This window comes from Mirounga leonina, unplaced genomic scaffold (genome assembly GCF_011800145.1).
Source record: "Mirounga leonina isolate KUSES-001 unplaced genomic scaffold, KU_Mleo_1.0 Mir_154, whole genome shotgun sequence".
Classification (NCBI taxonomy): domain Eukaryota; kingdom Metazoa; phylum Chordata; class Mammalia; order Carnivora; family Phocidae; genus Mirounga; species Mirounga leonina.
The window spans coordinates 49561007-49584516 of NW_023270389.1; the positions used below are offsets into that span (position 1 = coordinate 49561007).

Consider the following 23510-nt stretch of genomic DNA (forward strand, 5'->3'; position numbering starts at 1 on the left):
GAATAATGCATTGTCTGGAAAGATGATGTCTGTCTCATCAGTTGCCTTGGAAGCAAGAACCCCTGACTGTCTTTGTATCACGGGAGTCTCTGGCCAGGTCAGGATGACCTGTGGAGTCACAGTGCGTGATCCAGCCACTGATCAGTAAATCAAAACTGGATCAGAGTTGGGCCTATTGTTACTTTCCCTGGGGTGGTGAGGGGAGAGCAGGGGTGGCTGGGACTCAGCTTCCAGCTTCCCTCTGCTTGGGCCCATCTTTGGCTGGTGAGTCCAAGGGCCTGGTAGATGTGACTAGCATCTGGCCGGGAACAAAGTGAGCCATGGACAGCTAGTGAAGAAATTGAGTTACAGGTGTCAGGTTCTCTAGTCAACCACATCACCTCCCCCTCAAAAGTCAAACACAAGAGAGAAATCCATGGAAAACCAAAAGAACAAAGCTGACATCATGCAGAACTGGGTGGGTAGGATGCCAGGGAGGGAGGAGGCAGAGCAGGGCAACTTTTTTTTTTTTTTAAATTAATGATGGGAAGCATTTGGAGACTTTACAATGGCTTTGCCTGCAAAAATGTAGTTAGCCAAAGACAAAATGCTGCTGATGCTGGAGCTAGTAGTTGAAGGAAGCCTGCCCTAATGAGAACATCATTGTCTCACTCAGAGATTGCCTTCACAGACCAGGCCTCTTCTCCAGATTTTGTGCTTGATTAGTTCCAGAGAAAAATTGAATTATAATCATTTTTTAAGAGGGAGAAATAAGAACAACAGCACTTAGTACATGGCCCAAGAGGAGACTCTTTTGACTGTCAGTCTTCCCTCTCCCTCCCCTCTTTGATACCAGACAAAGCTTGTTGGCAAGAGCAAGAGGTTTGGAAGCTATCTTGGCCTAGGATACGCTAATTGTGTTTGTACGTCAGTGTCTCTGCTCTCCTTAATCCCTTTGCCTGTTCCCTTTGCTACAATTCTTCAGCTTTAACATGCATCTTCCTTGGATGCCAAGACTGAGTCACAGCTGGAACGTTACAAGAGCTGTGACCATGGGTGCCCATTGTTCTCCTCCATGTTGTGGGTCAAGTCAGTTCCAAGTTAGAGGTCCGTTAGGAGCAGAAAGCTGTGTATAAGGGTTTTGCTAACTCCTGGATTTGACTAGTTTGAATGACTTGCATTGGAAGTGACCATTATCATCCTTTGAGTTCTAACACAAGACATGACTGCAGGCCTTCTCCAAATCTGTTGGCCAGCCATCTTTAGATGACCCAACTGTGACCAGTTCCTAGCTTCCCTGAAAGTGTTCCAGTCCAACATTTCCTTCCCAGTCTGTTTTCTCCATGTGTTGCTCTCTTGTGGAAAACATCCACTGCTCCTCTTAGGTCTCTGTGCCCAGAATAAGGGCTTACAGATGGCAAAGACACCGAAGTCTGTGTGCCTGTGTAGTAGACGGTGCTCAAGGAAATGCTCGAGCATCTGTACCTGCCAACACTGAAGACAGTTGATTTCGCTTAGAAAACCTCTACCCAAGGATAGGTAGCTCCATAGATTTTCCCTGCCTGTGTCAAAATGACAGCCTGATAATATAGCCACCACTGGTACAATTAAATTATTGCTTGAAATTATGCATTTGGTTAACCCAGTGATCAAACTTAACTGAGGAGGATTGGGGGCATCCAGGGCAGACAGTGTAGACAGTACTCAGTGTGGACATTTGGGAATCCTTACTTGTATAACCCTAAGGGTCATGTATAGGTGCAAAGCCATTGAGGGCTTCATTTAGAGAAGATGGAAGTTAGGGAATTGGGGCCGCGGGCCCAGGCCCAGTGGTGGGCCCCTTTCTACTCAGCCAGGTCTTAGAACATCATTAAGATCAGTGGTTGAGTCTTGATTTGGCTTCAATACTAACTACCACATAAACCTGAGCATGTTACTTAACCTCTCTGATCTCCTGTTTTCTCATCAAAAAATGGAAACAGTGATTTCTACTACTTATATGTATTGGTAGGATTAAATAAAATAATGTAATTCACCAGGTGCTGTGTTTGGCACATGGTAAATACTTTACAAATGGTAGGTATTATTCCTCCTTCATTGCACCGATACTGTAGGAATAAGGCAGTGTGTCCATAGAATTACAAAATAAGGCAGTAATTGGAGGGGGGCGGAATTAAGCATGTGTAATGGGATTGCTCTAAGAAGCTGAGAAATGCTTTCATGGTGGTTTGTAGCCTTCAAGGCACAGAACTACCCCTCAGCTCGGTAGGGTTGTCACCTCTCCCAGTGAAGACACTGCACCATTGGAGATTCCTTTGTGAGGAGGAAGGCTGGGCACGGCTCCTGAAGATGTGACTAGACTCTGGCACACCAGACCTCATGGCAATTATGATGATAAAGTTGTGCCTTTCTGTGTGGGACAGGAATACGATCAGGGCCCACACCCAATGTGAAGGGCCTTCCACCTGTCCTCCGACTAGCAAGCATCTCTGAATAGCACAGCCTTTAAAGATCCATCTCATTTCTTTTTTCGGGGGAGGAAACGGAGCTTTTGAATCTCCACTGGTTCAGAAAGTGATTATGTACCAAATTCAGGGAAATCTTGACATCTTGATTCTCTCACCTTTCTGTCCCCCACTTTTTTCCATCTGAAGTCACTGGCATCCCAACAGGTCATCAGAGTCCCCACAGGTACCTTGCATAGGGTCTGCCCTCAGTGACTGGTCTTTAATGTTTTCATTTGCTCAGCCCCAGCTGCTGCCCACAGAGCTATTAGGTCTCTGAGACCTCTCACCTCCCCTTGGGCTGGGCTGCCTGACTTTTGGGAGCTGGGAGGAAGAGGGGTTTAACATCCGCATTATCTTCAGAGAGAAAGAGGGTGAAAGTCTAATGGTCATTAGCATATACCGTGCCAGCTTCTGTTACTTGTTCAGTAATTCCCTTAATGTTTGGTCCTAATGGAGCAGATTATTGTTATTATTTTATTTCATCAAGATCACCTACTGCATAAAAACAAAGAGGAATGGAGGTAAGGAACGTGGCCAGGAATAAGCACTGAGCATTATCCAGCTGGAGATATTTATTTATTGGCTTCATGCTTGGCTTGTGAAGCTTTGAAGGGCAGGTGCACGTAGCCCATGGAGGGAGCCTGTCTCACGCGGCTCTGCCCATGGGTTGCTGAGACAGCGACCTGGAGTGCTTCTGCTTCTCTGTGGACCCTTTTATCTCCCAGCCTGCCTGTGGTGCACAGGGTCCATCTATCTCTGGTGGGACGGGAGGACCTCAGCTTTGTCCGGCATCCTGATTCCTCCCGCGTCTCCCACTCTGCAGAGATCTAGGCAAGTCTTGGGAATTAGGGTAGCCTTGGACTGAGAACACCCCGCCTACAGCAAGCTGCTTCTGGCCCCCTGCCTCCCCCAGCTGCACGGCCTTGGCATTCTCATTAAGGCAAACAATAGGCCCCCAAAGCCCCTGAGGATCAGAGAGCTCTGAGTTCCTTATGAACAAATACACTCTTGCTTTTGTTTGGGACAGTGAAGTCAAGGTTCTGAGGCAAGAAAAACTCCCAAGAACCAAAAAGGCAGTTCTATAAAAGAACCTGAAAGAGGACAACTTGAAGTAGCCCGGGCCAACTCCAGCATGCTAGCCTCCAGCCACTTTCCCTGTAGGGCTTCAGGTTCTCATTTATGAAACTCCTGAAGGCTCATAAAGAAATTGAAGACAAACTTCCTGTATTAAAGAAGAAAGATGGTGATCAAACCTAACAGAATTAAAATGTTTAGACCTGGGAAAAACAAAAAAAAATTAAAAAGCTATAAAGTTGAGTCTCCTCCTGAGAAGAACTTCATTCATAGCATCTTCAGGTGGGAAGGGCCTTCAGATGTGAGCTGCCTAACCTAGAAGGCTGTCTTAGAGTTTGTCTCTTGCTTATGGAAGGCTGTCTTTACCCCCGCAGGGGGTAAATGAGAGAAGGTCATGGGGGGGCATCTTCTTTCATCCCTGATCTCTGGGTACTTGCACCTGGAAACTTGAGGAAGGGGTCCTGACGCATCTCATGGCTGCAGGCTAACGTAGTATCATGCCCCGGTGAGAGGCTGATAAGGCAGGGCAAGCCTGTCCCTTGCCAGCGGGATGTGCAATTCACGTCAGAAGACCCAGAGGACATATTGAGGCCTCTTAATTAACGTGGTGGCCCGTGGCAACTGGAAAGCATTTCCACAAGATTAAAGACTTCAGAAAACCCCCAAGGGGAGGTAATGTTCCTAATAATTTATAAATTGAACTTGCTACTTAATATGCTTCACATGTTTCTCTTGTCTTCCATTTGGGAAGGAGATGGGCAGGGGATAATGGATTTCTATTCACCAGCCACCACAGAGAAGAGAATCTGCCAGAAGAGCAAACCAAGGGGCCTTCTCTTCTTGTTTCGGTGACTCCTGCTGGCAGGAAAAGGATCCTCAAGGTCAGGAACATGTTACTACAATTTGGATGACATCAGCTCATTTCAAAGGCCTTACTGTGACTTTGGAGCTCCCTATCAGGGACTCCGTTGGCTAGTGAGCACTGATAGCCCGCCTCTGAAGGATCGCTCCGTTACTTCCTTGGTCTGTAGTTACTGGCTTTACTGCGCAAGAAGAGCTCACGGACATTTTCTCCACCAGTTGTTTACCAGTTGAGAGCTAGTTCCAGTTTGACGAGGATCAGTGTTAACAATCAGAAAGTTTTCAAGTTGGAAGAATCAATTCATTTCTTTCAGTCACCTCATTTGCTAGATGAGAGCCTGGGGATGGTTTAAAGAAGTTACGCAACTTGAGGGGCGCCTGGGCGGCTCTGTTGGTTACGTATCTGCCTGCGGCAGAGGTCATGATCTCAGGGTCCTAGGATCAAGCCCTGCATCCAACTCCCTGCTCAGTGGAGAGTCTGCTTCTCCCTCTCACTCTGCCCCTCCCCTGACTCGTGCTCTCTCTCTCTCTCTCTCTCTCCCCCCCGCCCCAATAAATAAATAAATAAATAAATAAATAAATAAATAAATAAAATCTTAAAAAAAAAAAGATTTTGTGCAACTTGCACAGAGTCCCTCTGCTGGTTAGCCCTGGTGTTTTATTGGTGGTCTCCATGCTATTAGTAACTTAGGTCTAGTTTTCCACTGGGCTCAGAAACAGGGTCAGACAAGACCTTGAAAAGTCATCTATTTACCTCACCCGTTTTCTGCCCCTGGAACATTTGGATCTAGATTAGAGTATGACTGGCGATGCCATGTGGGCTTGTGTGGTTTTTCTCCTCTTGGTCTATCTTCTTTGAAAGCCGGAAATAGATACAAGTGATCACTGTCATCTCTGAGAGAGCTCCTTTGCCCCAGACCCTTGGGCATTGTTACTGGGTGAAAATAGGAGACACAAGCCACCAAACTTGTCTTATTTCATTCTTATTTTCTAACCACCATTTAATTCCTTGAGGAATATAATTTGAATTCAGTGTGTCCAGTTGCCTTGAGGGATAATTAATTATGTCTCAGACTCAGTCTTCTGGTTACTCCTGGGGTGAAATGAAGCTTTGAAATGTGAGCTGATTGATTGGCTGCAGTCCCTTGACAGATGGTAGCTGGAAACATAATCTCAGCTTTTCCATTTCTCTGCCAAGGGTTCACAAAACCCAGGTGACTCCCTAAACTTCGGTGACATTTGATAGAGTGAGATTCTTTATTCTGGGAGTATATGACACTGATATGGGATGAGGGACGGATTCCACTGGCCCCGGAGGTATCCCTAGAGTATCACCTCCAGTCCAAGATATCTTTAGCTACCACAGCTTCTTCTGTTATGAGGAGTAATGACATTTCCAGTTCTTGTGATCTGTTTTCATCTTCCTCTTGTGCCTGTATTTGCCTTTAAAAACCAATTATACAGATTATTTCGTCAAACTTGAATGTAAAGTCCATGAGATCAGGGACTGTCCCTGTACTATTCACTGCAGTATCTCCATCACAGTGATCACTAGAAACGTGCCTTACTGAAGTGAGTATATACTTGAATGGTTGAGTAATGAATTGAATGAATGAGTTACATAAGCAACTGATTTGAATAAGCTTTGCTGGCAAGCGCACAGAAGGTGTCTATATTGAAATACATTCACAGACGACCTCTCCTTCCCTCCCTGCCTCCCTTCCTTCTGTAATTATCAAATACCTTTATGCCATGCACTGTGCTTGGCCCTGGAGCTTAGTGGTCCCTGCTCTCATAAGGTCTGTAATCCAATAGATGAGATGCACAAGCAAATCAAAGGTAAAATATTTGTGGTCAGAGTTATGTGGAGGGTTCTGTGGGCAGTTCAGTGAAACAAGGGAAGAACTGGCTGAGGTTATGTCACTGAACTGACTTAGAAGGACAAGTAGGAGTTGGCTCAGGGAGGGAGGTGTGATCTAGACCCAGAACGAATACATAGGTCAGATAATGAGTCAGTCTGTGGTTACCCTGTGTGATTGGGATGAGCATAAAAGGGAGATCTGCTTAGATCTGTCCCTGGGCAATCACCATCAGTGTTATATAAAACATTGTTACACAAAGATTTCAAAATCTGCAAATGATCTGACAAATCTCATACTATTCTCTCAGGTAAAGTGCCGAAAATGTCAGTTTCGTAATAAAAGCTGATTTCATTTTTTTTAATCTCTGTTAGAGCCAGTAGAAATGATTTATTGATTTTTAAAGAAAAATATATCTTTAAATGCCACTTTTTTTTTTGCATGCAACTTGTTAATGGATGTGGAGTTCTCATATACCCCAAACGTGCTTCTAGTTATTAAATGTTAACAGTTTTGAGGAAAATCAGTAGAATAATCAGAAAACTCATGAAAAAATGAATAAAGAACAAAACAATTCCATACCTTGCAGTTATTGTTTTTTTTGAATATTCAAAGTTTGCAACTTGTTACTTGTCGCTTGGGTCCACACATACCTTAATGATTTTGCTTTGTTTTGTTTTGAATGCCATAGAAGTTGAAGCTAACACACATAAATGAAGAACACCCTCTGAGCGCCGCTCAGGTAGTACAGAATTGCAAAGCCAGGGGTGCCCGTGTGAACTCCTGCTCGCTTTCCATAAAGCCTCCTGTGCTCGTCTGTGTGTTCATTCACACACTCCAGCTGGAAGTCTGGCTGGAGTGGAACGCCTGGGGGAAGTTTGTTCCTCCCACCAAACTTTATTCCATCAGACAAGAAGATGTGTGCAGCTTGCCTTTCCCTTTTTGACCTGGTTATCAGGAAGCTCCTCAGCATAACTCCTGGTCCAGGGGCTCTTTCCATTTCATCTGCTGCCTCTGTTCCTTTAGATTATTTGAAAGAAAAACTGTAGAGTCTCTCTGACTTAAATTGAAGCTGCATAAAATTCTCTGTGGAAGTAGAGTGGTTAAAAATAATGCTAAGATCAATGAACCATGGTTTATCCAGGCATGCAAAAACAGTCGATCGTGAGCACCAGATTTCCATGTCCTCGTTGTAGAAGGAAAGTTGTCAAGGTGGTTACATCCATGACTTCTCCTAGGGTAGTGGAGGGTCTCTCCCTACTCCTTCCTACCTGGGATCTTCTCACTGGACAGAGCAGATAAGCAGTTCAGAGGGATTTGTGTGTAGTGATTTTACAAATTATTGTTATTGTTACCAAAATGTTATTATTAAATTATAGTCCATGTTATATTATGTAACACTATATATATATATTTATGATTATTTATGTAACAATCCACAATTAGTAAATCATTGCCAAGTATTATGACACCTGCCACCAATTTGGGTTATAGAAGCAGAAACTGTACCACAACTTGAATACCTGAGAATCATCCTTTTTCCTCTGTCTGTGCGGAGCTTCCCTTAGTGGCTGGAGCTCATTACTAGTAACTGATTAAGAAAAACCTAAGGTTGTTGGGAGTCACTGACTCTAAGCAGGGGAAACGTTTCAATAAAGCAAGGTTATATATGTTAAATACACTGGCTTAGCCGATCGAAAACTTGTGTTCTAGCTCCCTAAAAGTTACTACTTAGAAATAAATAAATATAAATATTTCTAATGAAGTGTCTAGGGCCACACAGGGTAAAGGGAATTTTAGATGCACCTAACAAAGCAGTGCCATGAGGAGGATCGGGTCTAGAGCCACTTTGGCACCATCTAGTTTCGTAGTTTCTCTGGGCCTTAGTTTCTTCATCAGAAGAGGAGGGGCCAAACCTAGAGATTTTCAATGGGTCTCACAGTTGAAAGAGAAATTTAACAAAATTGAGATCTAATGGTATCCTCCAGGCACCTAGGGATGTGTGATGCGCGTTGTCTTATTTTAGCGTAGAGACCTTGAAACGTGAGTGTTGTCTTTCCACTCCCAACTAATCTTGGGTTTGGACACTTAGTGGGGGCTCAGTGAAAGGTCCTTTGTTTATGATGGCGCCTCTTTTGACCCACTGTCAGCTAGAGGTGCCCTTTGAGAAATGAGGCTAGATCTAAGTGGGCTCATGCATGCTCCCCCCATCCCACCTGCTGATGATTTGTGGGATACACCGCTCACTAGGGGTGTGTGTTTGCAGTGTGTAAACGCTGTGCAGGGTCGCTGTAGCCCGGTGGTTAGGCACGGAGGCTCTGCCTTGGGACGCGTTTTGTTCCCATTCTGGAACTACTGTTTATTTGCTCTGTGCCCTTGAACAAGTTACTTAACCTCTGTGCCTGAGCCTTTTCAAAGGTCAAATGAGCAAATAGTTGACCCTATCTGGCGTAGTTAAAAGTGTGGAGCATTTAGAACACATGTCTGATACATAGTGACAGCCCCATACTGGACGGCTATTCTTGCTGTATTCAGGCTGCATCCGATCATAACCTGTTGTGATCATCTGAAAGGAGAAATTGAGGGGAAGCCTGGAGGGGCCCCCCGAATACCTCTGTGTGAGCGGAAAGTTGGTGTTTCAGCCATTCCTCGGAGATTGATGTTTATACTGCTCTTATAGCTCTTTAGGGAATAAAATTACCTCTTGCTTTCACTAGCCTAATTCAATGTCTGACAACTTCTCTCACTCTGGAACTTATTCTTTCTGTGTGGCTTAATTGCCTATTGTTGCAGTTTCAATTTGGGGTGAGGGAAAGGATGGTGGGTCTGACTCTGAGGTAAAGGGCCTGCTGAAAAACTAGCAAGTTGGACTCAAGCAGGGGCTCTCAGCACGCTGCTGCGGGGCTCGGGCTCAGGGGCTTGGCTGCGACACTTGGGGAGGGGGCGGTCTGCAGGCTGCAGGGAGGGACGGTGGGCTGCAGGGAGGCGACCGTCGGCCATGACCTGGAATACTTACCCCTGCACCCCCACCCTCACTGCAACGGGCAGCTTCATATTTATGCTGTCTACTTGCATGAGAGATTTCACCAGGAGAAACGGTTCCACAGATAAAGGAAAAATCTGGAAAACATGGAGGCCAGTGTATGTCCCTGAAAAGCCACCTGACATGACCTGTCACTTGGCAACTGACTCTGTTGCTTCTTGTCTCAGCTGCTCTGTGCCTGTTTGAAAGTGGCAACGTTCTGTGTGTGTGTGTGTGTGTGTGTGCTTTGTTCACAGTGCTGGCAGGGGAGGGAAGGTAAATGGGAAGATTTATCGGGAGAGGAACTTTATAAATTCAAGATATAATTCTCACAAGACTGGAGAAAGCCCTTGTTCATGTGTTTGAGGGGATAATCTTGACCCAGCCTTGTGTGGGTGGGCCCCCTGGGAATTAATAGGGGGTTTTCATCTCTAGCCTATTGGATGGGGTGGCAGTGACTGAAGCCCAAGTCGAGAGCAGAACCATTTGTCACAGTCCCACCTAATGAAACAGGTTCGGAGGGATATTGACCAAAATAAGGGGAGTGAATACAGATCGTGCACTGGAAGATTTATGCCCGCTGAGCGCTGGGGAGCAACGGGGGTGTAAGGCTTTCCCCCCAACCCCCCCTCCCCCGGAATGTCAAGGTGAGGTGCTCAGTGTCACTAAGCATGGCATCCTGGCCTCTGCTAGACAACCGAGTGGAGTCCTGGTGTTTAGGGAGTGGCCTCAGAGGATGGCCTGGGAGCATGAGAAGGTTCACAAGGAAAGTCCTTTGCCAGCCGGACTCCAGGACATGGGTCTCAATCCCTCCCTCGAGCAAGAATGCGAGTTCGATCACTCAGGACATCGTGAGTGGGAGTAAGCTGTCCCCTGAAGCCATAGTGATCCAAAAAAGTCATGTTCAAATGGTGAGCGTCTGCCACACACTTGCTTGTAAATCCCTAATGGACGCAAACTTCTCTTTGGATTGGTCGATGGTGTTCCCCTACTCTGACGGAGACATTTAAGGTCAGGCTCAGGCCATCCCTGATTCCATGTGACACACTCTGCTAGGCACTGTGCACCATTCCCTAACATAGTCCTTACCACCACCGTCCCAGGCCAAGTGGCACCTTCTCCATTATATAGAGAAGGACTTTGAGGTTCCAAATTTGGGGGACTCACTGATCATTGATGTAGCCAGAGTTAGAATCTATATACATGGCTGATTTTTAAGATGTGAGACAGGAAGAAACTAGATGCCATTCTGCTGCTAAAAATTGGCTGGAAACCAGCTTTCTGCATAACAGATTTGCCTTAACAAACTAACCCTCTCCCCTATTTCTACAACTGAAGTCATACACACCACACACACACACGGACTTCTCTTTCACAGTGTTTGCTAAGCCAGAAGCAACTGTGGATCACTTAAATGAGGCCCTGGTCATCCCAGGTCCATTTTTCTCCATTTTCCTTCAACACCTGTCGCCACGGACTGTCCCTTTGCTGCAGAGTGATGCTTGCTCTAAGTGCTTACCGCACCTGAATGAATGAATTAATGAGTGAGTGATGGATGGGGGGGGGCGATGCCTCTTTGTGGGACGAGCTCACCCATCTTCCAACGTCTGTCTGCTGTCCTCTCCTCCCAGGGTGGCATGATTGCTCTGCTGCTGTCCATCTTGTGCCTGGTGATGATCCTATACACTCGCCGGCGCTGGTGCAAGCGCCGCAGGGTGCCCCAGCCCCAGAAGAGTGCCAGCGCCGAGGCCGCCAACGAGATTCACTACATTCCCTCTGTGCTGATCGGCGGGCACGGACGGGAGAGTCTGCGCAATGCCCGCGTGCAGGGCCACAACTCCAGTGGCACCCTGAGCATCCGGGAGACCCCCATCCTGGACGGCTATGAGTACGACATCACAGACCTGCGCCACCACCTGCAGAGGGAGTGCATGAACGGAGGGGAGGACTTTGCCAGCCAGGTCACCCGCACCCTGGACTCCCTGCAGGGCTGCAACGAGAAGGCGGGGATGGACCTCACGCCAGGTGGGCAAGTCGCTCCTCCCCTTGGGGAACTAGGGAGTGAGTAGGGAACAGCTTTTCTAGTCTTGGGGCCGGTTGTCATGCATAATGGCATGTACCTGTGCCCTTTCCCGGGTGGGCCAGAGGGTACACGCTTTCCGGAGACAACGGGACCTGTTTTCTAATGGGGGAAATCAGAAGAACAGGTATACACTGAATTCCTCTCCGCTTCGCCTTTGCACTGGAAGCAGAGACACCTTTACACCCAACAGAAGAGTGGGTTAGATAGAGCCTTTTTCTTATATAATAGAGCAGTCCCCAGGGAAATAAGAAGCTAGCAAGAAAGATCAGCGCGTGTGTACGGCATTTTTGCATGTCGCATGTTTGCTTAGGTGATCTAAGTATCCACTGAGTGGGAGGACAGAGGTGTCTGTCCTTTTCTATGACTCTGGAGACCTTGGTCTGGGGAGGGAGTGGTTGGTTGTGTTGTCTTGCCCATGGCCTCTGTGGTCTTTACAAGGGTCGTACTTCTTCAAAGAAGATTAGGAATGCAATCAAGCTGTCCGACCTTAGATGCCTAGTGTTTCTATGGAGATGCTGGGTGGAAAAGACTTGGACCTGATCAGGCTGAACAAAATCAGGGTCAACAAAATGCAGAGAGGAAATGACTGTACTTTTCTTTTATAGCAGCCCTCCTATCTATCTCTGAGACTTCCGTAAATAAGCAACTCCTCATAAATAAAACCCCAAGACAGTGATCCCTCAAAAAACTGCTCAATTCTCTAAAGAAGACATTTTTCATACTGAATATTGCTTAAGATATATAGACTTTCAGTGGGGCTTTTTTTTGATGATTTTATTTATTTATTTGACAGAGAGATAAGCGAGAGCAGGAACACAAGTAGGGGGAGTGGGAGAGGGAGAAGCAGGCTTCCCACCGAGCAGAGAGCCCGATGCAGGGCTCAATCCCAGGACCCCGGGATCATGACATGAGCCGAAGGCAGACGCTTAGTGACTGAGCTACCCAGGCGCTCCTCAGTGGCGCTTGAAGAGAGGGAAATCACATCATAGAAGTCTCGAATTTGAGGCACCCGAGTGGCCCAGTCGTTGAGCATCTGAGTCTTGGTTTCGACTCAGGTCATGATTTCATGGGTCATGAGATCGACTAGGTGGAAGAGGGAGAAGGCATATTCTGCCTGAATGCACTCAAATTCAGCTTCTTCTAAAACTCTGTGCCGCCCCAGAGAAAGGAATCTGTTGTCTGTCTCTAGCGCACGGGCCACATGTCGTGACCCTAATCAATACAGAATCAATTGACTTGGCTTTTCAGTTGTCATCTCTCTCCTCTCCTCCCTCAATTTTGTAGCCCTGCAGAAATCAGAGGAGTATTTAGTCTCTGCCAATCTCTCACTTTAAAGGTTCCTTATTTCAATTCTGTGAAATTCCATTTACGTGGTTCAAGCAGCTTTCCTTGCTCGCACTTTCTTTTGGCCTTTTCTCTGAAAGAATTTGCCTTGACTTTTCCTTCTGCAGGAAGCGACAATGCCAAGCTATCGCTGATGAACAAGTACAAGGATAACATCATTGCCACCAGCCCCGTGGACTCCAACCACCAGCAGGCCACTCTGCTCTCGCACACCTCCAGCAGCCAGAGAAAGCGGATCAACAACAAGGCAAGAGGTATCTGTGTCTGATGGGAGGGCTTGCGGGTGGCGGTTTCCTTAATATCGGTAGAGGCAGGACCATTCATATCCTGGACCCCTGACACTCAGACATGGCTAGCGGGTGTGTGTTTGAGCCCAGGCTTTCTGGAAGCCTGTTGAGTGTTACTTAGCCAAAAAACTTAAATGTACAAACCTTCTGACCAAGTAATTTCATAAACAAGAATTAATCCTTAGGAAATAATTGGACAAGTGTGCAAAGCCGTGTGTAAAAGGCTGTTCCTCACAACATTGTTTAAAAGAGCGAAAAATTGGAAATAGCTTAAGTGTCCATCAGTAGGGAATCGGTTAGCTACCTGCACATCTGTCTATCATCCAGTGGCTTATCATGCAGCCATTTAGGATGATAAGATAGATCCGTATTTGTTCATATGGGAAGTTGCCCACCCATTTATTAAATGGAAAAAAAAAACCCGAGCAAAATGCCATTCGTAAGGGGAGATTAAAAAACCTTTATCTATTTCTGTATCAGGAAAAGACAACATATACGTCAAATGTGAACAGAGTTTTTCTCTGATTGACAGGATTTAGGGGATATTGGGGTTGTTCTTTTTGCACATTTCTCTGCATTCTCTTTATTATTTTTTTCCTGTTTATCCCATTGAATGCATATTAATTCCAGGACCAGAGAAAAGCTTTTGAGGAGGGAAATTTCCCTTCCGTCCCTCTCCACCCCCCATCCATGAAGGCCATCTCTGGTGGCGGGGGGGGGGGGGGGAGGGCGGGGGGGCGCGGATGGAGCGGGGAGCCTGGGCTGGCTGGGGGTGGGCTCCAGTGACCGCTGTCACGAAAAGGTCCACTTCTCCAATAAATCTGGGTATCAGGAAGCTCCAGCGTCTGTGACTACTGCTCCCAAATTGTCAGTCAGCCTGCTCTTGTTTTTATCGATTTTTCTCTTGAACATGCCCAGTGATTTGGTGTCATGAAGAAAAAACTGAAGATGTCGACTGTGCTGTGCTTCTTTTCATTATAGCTGGTTCCGCCTTCCTGAACCCTGAAGGAGATTCTGGCCCCGAGACAGAAAACGACCCCCAGCTGACCTTCTACACCGACCCCTCGCGGAGCCGGAGGCGCAGCAGAGGTGGGAAGGTTGGAGGGGTCACAGCGGGTGGTGGGGCTGCGGGCAGGGGAGGCGAGGAGCGGCACAGGTGCTGGGTCGGGCGGGGGGCTGTGTGGACCAAAGCCACTTTCTGCAGGAAGCGTCCCTGGACCACAGCTGGTACTTCCTCCTAAGGAAGAAAGAAGAGCCTAGAGTGGAAAATTTCTGAGAATCATCTCTCCCAGATAATGGCGCTCTCAAACAAGTGTTCAAGTTGTTTGAAAGGCTATTTCTTGGTCAGAAGACTCTCAATTCCTTCTGGAAGCCTCAGGAGTCATATTTTGCTGTTTAGACACAGGAAATAAAGTTGATGAAGTGTGTTGTATGTGAAAATGTGGACGGTATATGTACTCTTGCTTGCACAGCCACGCTGGCCTTGGGATTGGACGAGGCAGCGGCAGGGGGGCAGGGTCGCTGAGGAATGATCCTTGTGTAATGGTATTTGACCTCCCATCCCCTCCCCGGCAGCATCATGGGACCCCAAGCCTCCAAGTACCCTCCGTTCTCCCGGCAGGGTTCCAGTGAGTTCATGCACTCTCCTCAGTACTGCTAGAGCTGTCCTTCCACGCAGATGCTCCCCGGGCCACTGCCCCTGATGTTCAGGTGTGGCGGTGGCAGATGAGGTGCCCCTGCCCATGACCTTGCTGGTGGCACTCTTGTCACTGAGGGAGGTCTGGGTTCAGTAGGCTTCACCGTTTACTTGCTGTGTGATATTGGAGGAGAACAACAGCTTCTCTGAGCCTGTTTCCTCATATAGGAAGTGTGTTAACAATACCTCACACACAGGGATCCTGAAAGCATTAAATTATATTAAAATGTGCTTTTTGGGTGACTGGTAGAGCACTATGCAGTCCCCATTGTCGATGCTCCCAGACCTCTCTGCAGTGCAGCCTCAGGCTTGTGCAGCACTCATCCTAAGGAATTTCAGACAAGGACCTGTTGAGATACAGTGGGGGATGTTTGAGTGGCCTCCCCCTGTGTTATACCCAATGGCATTTTTCCCCAACCAATAATCAGTCAATGCCCCCCAAAAGACATTTACATTTTGCTCTCTCCTACCTCTACTTGAGTTCCTTCCTCACTGAGGGCATTCTGCCAGAGATTGGAAGCAGCCCTTTTAATTCCCCAGGTCCAGTTTCTCTAAGCTTTGCTATTATTGGGACAAAATTCCTTCCCAGCATTTTTCTCAAGAGATCAATGGGGCTCTGGGCAGCCTAACGTCTGATGCCCCAGTATCCTTGAGGTGAGAATGTGGATCCCTTGATCCTCTTTATATATTCATATACAGCTGATAGTCAACCTCGGCCCGTCCAACTCTGAGCAGGGTGTGTTCTGCTGTAATAAAATCCTGTTTAAGAAAATCCATAGTAATGAATTAGAATGAGTTTCTTTGTGCCATAAAACTGTTCCTTTAAAATACCAAGCTCTCCTAGTACATCAACTGTTTATTGCTATTAACTAGACTGTAAGCTTCTTAGGGATGGGCATGTCTAATTTATTTTTCCAAAGTGACCAGTGAAGGATTTTGCCTATAATAGATGCTTGTAAGTGTTTGTTGAACTGAACTGAATACATCAATCAGGCCGGCAAGAAATTTTATAACTCACCTGCCATAGGTCAGGCTTTGTGATGGGAGGTAGAATCATGAAAACATGGCACAGTGATAAGGCTTAATTTAATATTATAAATAAAGTAAAATGAGTACTCAGAGGACAGAACAGGTCATTCTACCTGGCAGCAATAGGAGACAAAGAAGGAGAAAATAATTAGACCTGGGTTATATACAATGTGTAGAATTTCTTGAAAAAGGAAAATCTAGGGTAAGGACATCCCAGTAAAGAAAATAGCATATAGAAAGCCTGGACGGCACAAAAGAACATGGTAATTTTAAGCAAGTGAAAGTAGTTCTGTATAGCAGGTGTAAGAACATAGGCCACGGGGTGGTAGGGACGGGCCTGGGTGACAGGCCAGCTCCCCGAGGACTACACCTGCATCATGAGTTTGCACTTTGTTCTGTAGGTCACAGGGAACCGCTGGACCTTTTGAAGCCAGGTAGAGGTGTTGTATGATGGGTGGATGATACAGAAGGACCAGGGAGGCAGGAAGATGAGTAGCAAGTTATTGCAATCACGTGAGAGCAGGAGCAAGTACCCGTAAACAGTGACAACACCGTGTGATAAAAGCTTTAACAGCAGGGTGCACCCAGGGCTAGAGGAACAGCAAGGGATGAGTGAGAATCTGCTCTTAAATGTTTCAGGGAAGTGTTTACAAGGAGATGCTGTTGGAGCTGAGGCTTGAAGAGTAGGTGTATACCGGGCTGACAAGGTGACAAAATAGCATTCTGTGGAGGAGGAAATGATATGTGCAAAGTCACAGAGACATAAACGATAATGGTCTAGTCAGAGAGTGGGAAAGAGTTTACTAGAATGAAGCGTACGGTGCAGGTTTGCAGTTTGCTTAGGAAATAGGCTGGATGATCAGGAGACAGCACGCGCCTTGACCGCAGGACTCGGACCTAACGCTTCGGTTGGTGCCACTGGAGGCTTTTCAGACCAGAGGCGTCGCCCTGGTCCGCTCTGCTTCATAAAGGGTGCCTGTGAGCCCCTGCGGAGGGTAGGCGACGGTGGGGGACGTTGAGGCAGGGAGACTGGGCACATGGCTCTTGCTGCAATCCAGGTGTGCGATGCCGGGCACGGGTCGGGATGGAGAGAATGAAGGCAAGAGAAACTTTGGACACAAGATGGAACCAGATTTAATGGCATCGGAAGGGGGGAGGGCATGGCTTATGTAACGGAGGGCAGGGTCAGACAAGGTGGAGTTTTCCGACTGGAGAAACCAAGTAGCTCAGGGCGCCATTCTCCGGGTGGTGGAAATCGAAGGAAGAGGGAGAGTCCAGTTTCGCATTCGAGTGCCTGGGGGATGTGCTGGATGGTGGCAGATCTGTTGCTGCTCAGGTCCGGTTTGGGCTGGGGATAGAGATTTGTAAGTGTGGGAAAATAGACCCCTTGGTGAAAGGATCCTAAGGTGAAAAGAATATCTCTAGGTAGCAGGGGACAGAGGATCCAGAGGCTGCCTGCCACCCTGCGGTCTCTCATCCCAGCTCCTGCCAGCACACCACTCAGGGCACCTGCCGCCATAATGGGTGGGTGCCGCCATGGACCCAAATCTTCCCTGCAGTCCCGAGAACAGCCATTCCAAAGACTCCCCTGGGCCCAAAGATTGAGTAGTGCCCTGTCTGGGCTGCCGCCTCAGCTGGACCCCTGCCTCGATCCCGGCTCCTTAGAAGCGGCTTGACCCTGGATGTGCCCTGTCGCCTCTCTGATTGTCCCTTGTGGGAGCTGCCTCATCAGACCATGGTCATCGTTAAGTGATATGAGCCACGTAAAGCCTGCGCACTGGCGCCTGACACATAATTACGCTTCATAAATTTTAACTGTCACTCTGAGTTTGATCTCTTTGAGACTTATTTTCCTTACCTGTGAAGTAGGTAGTTACTGTCCAGACTCCTAGATTTATTCTAAGGAAGCAAATAATAAAAATAAAATAATGTATGCAAAGCACTTCACCCAATGTCTGACATAATAGTTGCCTTTTATTTCTATCAGTCATAAATGCCAACACAGACCAGACCGTAAGAAAATGACAAAGGACACATTTTGTTGGCCACTTGCCTTGCTTTCTTACTTCCCCACATCTGTTCTGCCTCCACGTGAAATGTCCCTCTTGTTACTACCATTTTATCCTCTGCACAAAAACCAGAAACAAAGACACACCAAGAAAACCTTCCTTCCTATTCCTGTCCGCACCTGCCTGTAACTGTCTCCTCAGCATCCTTATTTGCTCACTAAGCTGCCATTTATAATCTCTGACTGCAGGACTGGGGGGGCCCTTCAGGCATGACAATATCCCCTACACATACAGAGCAGACTTTCCTCCTTCCCGGTCCTATAGACAAAGAGTCACCTGTAGGAATCCCACCCACAGAGCTTGGAAAGTTCCTCAGGCGGCAGTTGGAGAAGTAGTTTGAGCCATGGGAGGAAGGAGCTGGTTTGTGAGAGCACCCTCTGTGCAAGAAGCAGGGAGAAGCGCAGAGAGTTCTAGCACATGGTGGAAGCATCCTCTTGGGCAAGAAGCTGGAGCTCAGCCAGGCGAGCAGCAGGGGAGAATGCCCTCCTTTATGATTTCTTTGTGAGCCTGTCCCAGGAAGAGTGCAGTGAACTTGCACACAACTGACTGTTGTTGACCCCAAGGGCCACCAGTAGGCTAAGTCCCTCTGACTCTAGCGACCGACATGGTGTTCCATGAGGATGAAGCTCACTGGGGTCATGAGCCAGAACATTCCCCGCCTGGGCTAGGTTTGCCCAGCGCCTCCCCTGTTTGCTTGTTTGGGCAGCAGAGCCAGATTAGCCTCCCACTGCCAAGCCTCTTACCGCAACGTGTCTTGCTTGTATCTTGCTTCCAGTGGGCTCTCCCCGAAGTCCTGTGAATAAGACCACCTTGACGCTGATCAGCATCACCAGCTGTGTGATCGGCCTCGTGTGCGCCTCCCATGTCAGCTGCCCCCTCGTTGTCAAAATCACCCTGCACGTCCCCGAGCACCTGATCGCCGATGGTAAGCTCGCTTGCGAGGATGCGGCTTCCTCCCCAAAGGGGAAGTTTTCATGTTGGGCCAGGAAGATAGAGAAGCCAGGGCTCACTGTTACTTATTACTGTAAGTGAGGGAAAAATAAACCCAGATAAGTAAGGCTTAGGACAAATTTGGATTGTCCACAGATGAAATCAGAAAGCAGGTTAAAAAAAAAAAAAAAAAAACATAAAATTGAACAGATTACCTCCTCTTCTCTATGCCCACTCCAATTTCTCATTTCTGTTTGCTTTAAAATAAGTCCCTATCTTTGTAGAGAAGTACAGAGCATGCTAGATACAGGTAGATAGACACCGAGAGATTCTCTGGCTTTGGGGAAGGGAGAAGCTAAGTGGAGCTGTGGAGATGATTAAGAATCAGCCATGCTTCAGTTTGGTATGCCTGGGTGAGAAATTCCCAATTGCAGTAACTTGCTAAAAGCCTAGAACTTTGAAGCAATAATTTCCTTTTGTTCTGGGGGACCCCAATATAATGAGGGAGTAGTATGGGTTCAGGAGGCCCTGAATTCGTGATGCCCAGAGTACCTAACTGACTTGTTAATGTCTCTTTTCTCTGCTGCTAGAAGGCTGAAAACAGGTGGGGACTGTCCGCACTATTAGAGGGCCTGCTATTTCATGGCAAGTGGAGACCAGGCAGCAGGTCCCTGCTCCTTGGGTGAATGCCAGTGCCTATGGCTGGGTCTGATGGAGCCATGCCGTGGCCATCACAGAGCTGCTCTGTCCCAGTATTCCCTAGGTCCACCCTGATAGAGATGGGATCGAGCAAAGCAGCAGGGGATGATGGAGCAAGGGCAGCAGGAGGTCCAAGTGGTGGCCGAGGCTCCATCTGCTGATCCCTTGCTCAGGGGCTCATGACAGGCCAGGGCTGGTAGGAGTAATGACCTCGGATTGGGCTAATCTGTGGAGCATCCTTTACTCTGTCTTGACTGATGCATGCACGTGTGCGTGTGTGTGTGTGCGTGTGTATTGTTGTGTGCACCCACAGGCATGCCTCCTCTCTCTCTCCTGCAGGGAGCCGCTTCATCCTGCTGGAGGGGAGCCAGCTGGATGCCAGTGACTGGCTGAACCCAGCTCAAGTGGTGCTCTTCTCTCAGCAGAACTCCAGTGGGCCCTGGGCCATGGACCTCTGTGCCCGGCGGCTCCTAGACCCCTGTGAACACCAATGTGACCCCGAAACTGGTAGGCAGGAGCACCGGGCAGCGGGTAACTGTCAGAGTTCATGCCTCTTGCAATCACCCCTCTTGGAAATCCAGACATAGTCTCCTGATGTTTCCATTGCCTTCAGGGGCCTAGGCTGTGCAAGCTGCCAGTGTATGGTTGGGACCCTAAACATGTTGGCTTAAAATGTGTTGTCTTCTGGCAGAAACCTTGGAAATATCCTATCTGTAGCTCCAACTCTGTACCCCAGACAGGCCAGTTTAGGATGACCTGCACCATCCATTTACCATCCCATCAGTGGATGTCAGCTGCTGGGGCTAGACTTTTTATGCATGTTTATTGTAGAAAATTTGAAAATTTAGAAAAGCTTATAGACAAAAATGATAATCATCTATAATTCTATCTCCTGAAGAAATCATTTTAAAATTGTAATGTCCTCCCTTCCGATCTTTTATCTGTGCATGAGTTTTAGAGACTTACAAGCACACTAAGTCCACTAGCGTTTTCTTGATTTTGTCACTTCACATTCTACCATGAAATTTTTCCAGAACCATTAAATAATTCTCCATAACATAATTTTAATGGCTATTTGGTATTCCATTGTATGTCTATATCATAGCTCATTTAAATAGTTCCCTATTATTTGACATTTAAGATGCTTCAAATTTTTAATTTTTACAAATACTGCCAAAAATGAGTATCTTTCCACATAAATGCAGGGCACATCTGAAGTTATTTTCTTTAGATAAATCCTAGGAGAGAGATTACTGGGGCCCAGGGGAGAGACATCTCTCAGGCTGTCATGTTATTGGATGGGGTTGGGGCTTCCCCGAGAGGGTCCACATGTGGACACGGCATGCCCAGAGCTTCATGAGCTCCGCGATCCTGAGGAGTGTGGGCCCCTCCTTCCAAGTTGCTGTGCACTTTCCTTGTAGAAGGTATTCATCTACAACAGTCTTCATAAAGACCTGGTTCCAGTAGATTCAGTACCACAAATAGATCCTTCCCAGAGAAGTGTGAGGCCCTAGAACAAAGGAAGGCATGTAATGATAGCTAAGACCCCCAAGGGAAATGTTGGGAGTTGGGGACCAATTCCTCCAACTCTCTGTATCTCATGTACAGCTCCTTCTTCTCCACCACACACACACACACACACACGTATATACATGTACATGCACAAACGTACCCATATACACATACATACATATGCACACACATGCACACATATACACACATACATACGCACATACACAGTGCACACACTCACCCCTACAGATGCATTTCTCTCGGGTGCTGGGGTGGAGGGCTATTAGTAGAGATGGAGTCCAAGAGATAGAGCCCTGCTTCTGTTACAGTGCATTGCTGTATGTCTTTGGGAGGGTAACAGGCGGCAGCAACATCCAAAGTTCACCTTCTTAGGTGTTGTTCTAAGAGTTGTTTTCACCTGGGCCCATCGTAGGGATTCCAGGCCCCCATATGGAAGAGAAAGTATAGAATTTTAAACATCTGATGTCTAAGACTGTGCTTACTTACTGCTCTTCCCACGCTGTCAGGCAAACACCAAATCAAACAGATGGGCTGTGCACCAGGCCCAAAAATCAGTGTGCTCGGGAGAAAGGGAAAAAGGCTCATCTCCAAGGCGGGGCCTTTCTGTTCAGCAGAGCTGGTCTGTGGTCCCCTCCAGCTGACTTGGAGTGGGAGATCCTGGGACAAGCTCAGGGCTTCAACTCACCTCTGAGAAAAGCCTCATCTCCAGAGGACCTTGGAAGGTTCTCCTGAGGGTTTTAAAGAACAGGAAGCACATGTAATTACATGTGGGGGGGAAGCGATTGGTGTTTCGAGCATGGAGGGGTCTTAGAGAGAAATGAGCTGCTTGAGATCACTGTGTGAATTCCCCCAAGAATATACATAACTCACCCAAAGCCCCACGGTTTCCCAAGACATAGTCCGTGTTCCATCCATCATGAAGTCAGAGCAGAGGTGGGATTTTTAAGGGCTGCTTGATTTCCCCAGACATGTCAGATCCAACGTATTTGTCATGGAAGACTATGTAAGCAGCCATCACTACTGAGCATGCTACCCAAGCCAGGAGCTGGGGCGACTCCTTGTCCACGGTGAAGTTCCCATCACCTGCTTCTTCAGTCTTCCCAGGTGTCTCAGTTCTAATCCTTGCTGAAAATGACTGTGGGAAGCCCTCCTCTGCTAGTGGTTTCCCAGTATCTGTGACAATTAATGAATATCCAACCGGAAGGCCAGGAGGGAGACTGCAGAGAGGAACCCAGATCCCACACCAGAGAACTAAGGTGCAACATCTTCATTTGGGGGGGCAGCTGAGAAATGCTGCTGCGGAGACTTTTATTTTCATTAAAGCTGGAAAAGGAAGCTGTCCCCCTTCCCGCCCTGCTTCTTCCTGCACATGGGATGATGTGGTCAACCCACACGCTCATCAGTAAGAAACTTTATCGCCTCCCACACTCCATCCTAGAGCCTTTCTCCTCCAAAGAGATGAGTGTGGGAATTGGCTGCAAGTCAAGCCGACGTTATTTTTGCAACCCTCCAGCTAACTCACTTGGAAATGTCATAGTGTTGGGACATGTGCTTTCCCAGCCATGCTGAGGGGTCTGCCCATATGGAGATGTGGGACTGTGCAAGTGCACGTGTGTACTTCTTCACACACGCACTGCACAAACACACAAACACACACACTCAGTGACTGCAAAGGAGCATCCTCTGGGGCCTGGAGCTCTCCTCAGGCAACCTTCCAGAGGGTTCCAGAGTTAAGCATATGTTTACTCATCACCTGCACAGTGGTCCCGAATAGCAGCTGTAGTAGGCAGAATATTGGGACCCTGAAGATGGGCTCCTCCTCATCCCCAGGACCTGTGAATGAGTTATGTTAAATGGCAAAGATGAATTAAGGTTGCCAAACAACTGGCTTTAAAATGAGGAGAGTAGGGGCGCCTGGGTGGCTCAGTTGGTGAAGCGTCCGACTCTTGGTTTTGGCTCAGGTCATGATCTCAGGGTTGTGAGATTGAGCCCTGAGTTGGGCTCCCTGCTCAGTGGAGAGTCTGCTTGAGATTCTCTCCCTCTGCCCCACCCCCTGCTCACTCTAGCGCACTCTTGCTCTCTCTCAAATAAATAAATCTTTAAAATAAAATAAAATGAGAAGAGTATCTTGGATCAACTAGGCAGGCCCAGTGCAATCACAAGGGTACTTAAAAGTGGAAGAGGGAGGCAGAAGAGGAGGCCAGACCCTACCACACGAGATACTAGAAGGACTCCACCAGCCACTGCCAGCTTTGAAGCTGGAGGAAGGGGGCACGATGTAAGGAAATGGGGGCAGCCTCCAGAAGCTGGAAAAGGCAAGGAAACAGATCCTCCTCTCAAGGCTCCGAAAAGGAACATAGCCCTCCGGACCCCTTTGTGTTCAGCCCCGTGAGACTTATGTCAGACTTCTGACCTACAGAACTGTAAGATAATAAATTAGTGTTGTTTCAACCACTAACTTTGTGATCATTGTCACGGCACCTGTAGAAACAGGAGGAGGAAAAAGGCAGAGAAAGGACAAGCGTCATTATGCTCCTC

General features: G+C 47.5%; 1 protein-coding gene across 2 annotated transcripts in view; it reads left to right on the forward strand.

Annotated features, from left to right (window-relative positions):
* Positions 1-23510, forward strand: part of ASTN1 (astrotactin 1) — a 290281-nt gene that overhangs the window by 123934 nt on the left and 142837 nt on the right. Inside the window, exons 3-7 of one of the 2 annotated variants that reach the window (XM_035010736.1) lie at positions 10934-11327; positions 12837-12983; positions 13998-14105; positions 18586-18735; positions 19779-19970. In XM_035010736.1, the coding sequence (XP_034866627.1) occupies positions 10934-11327; positions 12837-12983; positions 13998-14105; positions 18586-18735; positions 19779-19970 (991 nt within the window). The remainder of the gene's footprint in view (positions 1-10933; positions 11328-12836; positions 12984-13997; positions 14106-18585; positions 18736-19778; positions 19971-23510) is intronic. The other variant, XM_035010737.1, reaches the window with a different exon arrangement.